Source organism: Lathyrus oleraceus, chromosome 6 (assembly GCF_024323335.1).
Source record: "Lathyrus oleraceus cultivar Zhongwan6 chromosome 6, CAAS_Psat_ZW6_1.0, whole genome shotgun sequence".
In the NCBI taxonomy this organism is placed as follows: domain Eukaryota; kingdom Viridiplantae; phylum Streptophyta; class Magnoliopsida; order Fabales; family Fabaceae; genus Lathyrus; species Lathyrus oleraceus.
In genome coordinates this window covers 42,507,578-42,512,043 of record NC_066584.1, presented here as the reverse complement: position 1 = coordinate 42,512,043, position 4,466 = coordinate 42,507,578, and the positions used below count along the sequence as shown (strand labels likewise).

The 4,466-nt window shown below is 35.1% G+C and overlaps 1 protein-coding gene across 1 annotated transcript; it reads right to left on the bottom strand.

Moving 5' to 3' along the window:
• Positions 1 to 2,155: 2,155 nt before the first annotated feature.
• On the bottom strand, positions 2,156 to 4,161 carry LOC127091686 (ethylene-responsive transcription factor CRF1). The gene has a single exon (XM_051030368.1). The coding sequence runs from the start codon at positions 3,614 to 3,616 to the stop codon at positions 2,489 to 2,491; it is 1,128 nt and encodes a 375-aa protein (XP_050886325.1). The 5' UTR covers positions 3,617 to 4,161; the 3' UTR covers positions 2,156 to 2,488.
• Between the last annotated feature and the right edge of the window lie 305 nt (positions 4,162 to 4,466).

The following is a 4,466-nucleotide window of genomic DNA, read 5'->3' as shown; positions in this document are numbered from 1 at the left end:
CACCAGACAAGTTGGAGAAACTGAAAGTTTTGCTAACATTGGAATACTTGACACTATGTCAGGGTTACTAAGGTGTCGAAACAAGGTCTCAAAAAATGTCTTTTTCTCACAAGTGTCGAAAATAAAAATTTTGGGGGGCAATTTGTTAGCTCATATTTTCGGCGCCCATTCAGAATTACCAAATTTGGAAATCATATGTACAACTGCTTTTCGACCAGGAAGTGGTATTCTGCCAGCTGGAGGTGATTCGACTGGGCAAGGTTAATAAGGATCAACATGCAGTTGAGATTCCAGAAAAGGGTATCTTAAAGACGGTTGAAAATGGTTTTCGATCAAAGATTCAAAATTCAAATAAGGGAGGGAACTTCGCTCTCATCAGAAACCGTTAAGAGCACACATGGAGCATAATGGATAAATGCGCACATGCAAGGCGCCATGTGTCTCGACGTGATTGAAGAACCATTAGAGACAGTTATCTATATTTAGTATAAATATAGGGTCTTAATGTTAGAAAAAGTGTGTGTCAAAGTATGTACAAAAACCTATAAATTCACTAAGTACTTGTGTGAAGAAGAATCTTAAATCACAGAATGTACGTTTGTTACACCATTGTTAGTTACTTCAAAGCAATATAAATTTATCTTTACTTTTTTTCCAGAAATATACTTCCTTACTTCTTCATTCCAAACGCCTTCCTTTTACTTTGTCATTTACAGTTTTAAGATTTCCTTGTTTTTTCCTTGCTTTCAACATTTACTTTACAGTCTTAAGATTCCCTTACTTTCGACATTTACTTTGTCAGTTACAAATCCTTTACAATTTCTCTCGTGCATGTCACCCTTTTAATAGTTTTCAAACTCTAATTTTGCGCTTATTATTGAGCATTCGTTACTACCAAAATTCATTTTCAAAAATAATTAGCACATGTCCTACGATCAATCTGGTCGATCCCGCTAGTAACCAAATTTAGAAATTTGGAAGATCAACGGTTGTTTACCGATTTTTAAGGTAAACAGTATCTCATCATGATCGATGGGTATTATGGATTTAATAAGATATTCATTGCCTAAGAGGATGTCCCAAAAATAACATTTCGATATCCTGGAGCTTTAGGCACCTATGAATGGGTAGTGATGCCTTTTGGCTTAAAGAATGCTATGGCAACATACCAAAGAGCAGCGAATTCGATCTTTCTTTATTTTATAGAGACTTTTTATGCAAATCTATATTGATGATATTGTTGTTAAGTCTGATCCAGGGAAGAGTCATTTGGACCATCTTCGTTTGTCTTTTGAAAGGATGAGAAAACATGGTCTAAAAATGATCCTCTCAAATGTGCTTTTTGTGTGTAGGAAGGGGATTTCTTAGGCTTTGTGGTCCACAAAAAAGGAATTGAAATAAATTAGAATAAGACCAAGGCCATAATGCAGGCAAAAGTGCCATCAACAAAGAAGGAATTACAGTCACTACTGGACAAGATCAATTTTCTGAGAAGATTCATCTCGAACCTTAGTGGAAGAATGCAAGGCTTCTTGCCATTGCTTTGTGGATATATATATATATATATATATATATATATATATATATATATATATATATATATATATATATATATATATATATATATATATTTTAAACACATCTAATAATATCTTTTTTTGTTTTTAATTTTTGGGAAATATTTATGGATTTTATTTGCAAGACCACTTAACATACAGTTATATATACTATACCATGTGGGCTTATTCTAGTAAAATTCCCCAAGATCATTACGTACATTGGGCCAAAGAATTCACAAAACAGAATCGAATAATGTATAAAGCTAAAAAAAACTATGTAACTTTAAAATCTTTTTTCCACATGCAGCAGGCTACCACACATGTTTCTCTTCGATATTTGTAGAACTTTCTTCCATAAATTTACTCTCACCGACGTTACTGAATCACCAACAATTTCTTTCTACTAACAAATTCAGAAACTGTACTATACATATATCCATGTAAATTAAAAAATTCGAAGCCTCGATTTTGGAATTCACACCCAACAAATAGTAACAACCGCAATCACCGCTTGCAAGAGGTGACTCAACCCTTCACCATTTCACATAAACTTCATTACTATATTCACATTTCACAGACATAACAAAAAATCCAAATTAAAAAAACACAAGAATCATTTCATACTTACTGGAATACACTTGCATTGATATTTGAACAATATATATTACATTCTCAAAAACACCTTATTATTACTGGTACTAGTATTAAGCAACAAAATATAAATAAAAATAAGCTAAAATATAAAAAGTTAATATATTTAACAAAACTGATAGACATAAATAAACTCATTCTTTTTTTTGGAATTTTGTTGCCACCGGAATCAAAATCTGCTGAGCAAAATCAACAGTCAACGACGACTTTATAGCTTGTGAAAGTGATGATATCATGATTCATGAGAGTGAGTAACTACTACTTTCACTTTCACTGTTTCAAAGCGCAATGAGAGGCTCTAAACCGAACAAAATGTCATCGAGAAAATCATCCCCTTCACATAAAGCTGATGATGATGGTGATAGTGATGGTGATGAAGGTGAATGCGTTTTATCAAATTCCACGTGATCACTGAAACGACAATCATTTAACAGAACCGGTGTCGTTTCATGGACAAATTGCATAGGAGCTTCATCAAACATGTTTGAGTAATAATAATCACAAGTTGTTGGAAAATTAAACACGTCCTCCGTTTCCTGTCGGAAAATCTCATTAGTTTCGTCGAAAAAACTCGTTTCACATTCACCAACCGGCTCGGTGGGTTCAACGGGTTCACCTTCAATAACTAGTTCAGTCGGTTCAATGGGTTCAGAGTCAAAAATTGGTTCTTCCGGTTTATTTGATTCATTAATTTCATCAGGTCTGAACCGGAGAACAGACGTCGGAGAAGATAGATTAACAAACTCATCGCCGGAATCTTCGCCGGAAACGGATATTTCGGTTTTGATTTCGTCAACCTTCATTGTCGTTGTTCTGTTTACAGCTTCAGCTTTTTCTACATTCTCAACCACCGGCGGCGATGTGGAAAAGTTAGTAACAGCGTCTTTACCACGAAACTTAATAGCTGCAGCGTCGTAAACCTTAGCAGCTTCTTCTGCGGTGCTGAAGGTTCCCAGCCACAACCGTACACGGCTTACAGGATCTCGAATCTCAGCCGCCCATTTTCCCCACGGTCTCATCCGTACACCTCGGAATTTCCTCTCGTCTCCGGGGATTGCTGCAACCTTCGCCGGTCTCCGGGAAGATTTCATCTCTCTGGCTGACCGTTTCTTATTACGGGAAACCGTTGAAACGACCGTCTCGATTTCGATTTTGTTGACGTACTGTTTGATTCTCCGGCGAGGGATTATAAACTGTGATTCTTCGTCACTGGATGAATCAGTATCAGTAGCATCTGGATCAGTAACTATTACGCGAATCATTTTTGGTAACTCGGTTTGAATAGAATTTTTGTTGTTTGTGTTGTTCCTTGCATTGATGTTTCTTTTTGGTGTTATGTATTTCTTAGTGACACTTTCGTGTACTGTGGTTTTACATAGGATACTATGTTGTTGTTGTTGTTTCATGGTTTGTGTTTTTGTGAGAGTGAAACTGTGTGTGTTTTGGGTAAAGAAATAGGTGGAGATTTTATTTATGTGAGAGAATAAATGAGAAACTTGTGAGTGAAGATTGAAGATTGAAGATGAAAGAGAGGCTTTTGGAATGAAAAAAAAATCTGCTAAAAAGACATTAAAAGGGGTGAAAACGAAAAGGGAAGGTAGTAAATAAGCAATAAATAGTATTAAAATGTGAGGAAATGGAATTGGTAGAAAGAGATATGAGAATAAAGCGTTGTGAAAAGTGCTTTTAACATGGTGCGTGGGGTGATGTTGGTGGTTATGGCTATGGTTATGGTAAGGTAAGTGGCACAAAAGCTGAAAAACACACACAACAACACTAGAGAGATTAAAGCTTAATTTCAAACGGTGATGATTCTCTTAGAAACTTTCCTTGAAACTTCTCTTTTGTGATTATTTTTCATAAAAGGAAGAAAATCTTCAGATTCTATGGTGTTTGTGTGAGTTTTAAAAGTAGTTCAGTGAGTATATAACGAAATGGCTGTTAAGTTGCTGCGAAGACCGAAACACCGAAATCGCTTTTTTATAGGATCCATCAGCCGAAATTTTTTAATTCCAGCAATATTTGGAAAATATAAATTATATTATTCGTAATAAAGCATTGCATTACATTACATAAAACCAAGATGCGAAGCGCCGCATAATTAATTACGTATTAAGACAAGTTGTTTTAAATTTTAATAGCTTTTACTAATTCAAAATTAAAACGAAATCTAACGGTCGTGAATGAACGTGTGTGTTAAATCTCAAATTCCGAGGTGAGTCACGTGAGTAAGATACTCCGGTTATTAGCATTAAT

Excerpts from the sequence above, each read along its gene's own strand:
- LOC127091686 (XM_051030368.1), bottom strand. The coding sequence starts at position 3,616 with ATGAAACAACAACAACAACATAGTATCCTATGTAAAACCACAGTACAC.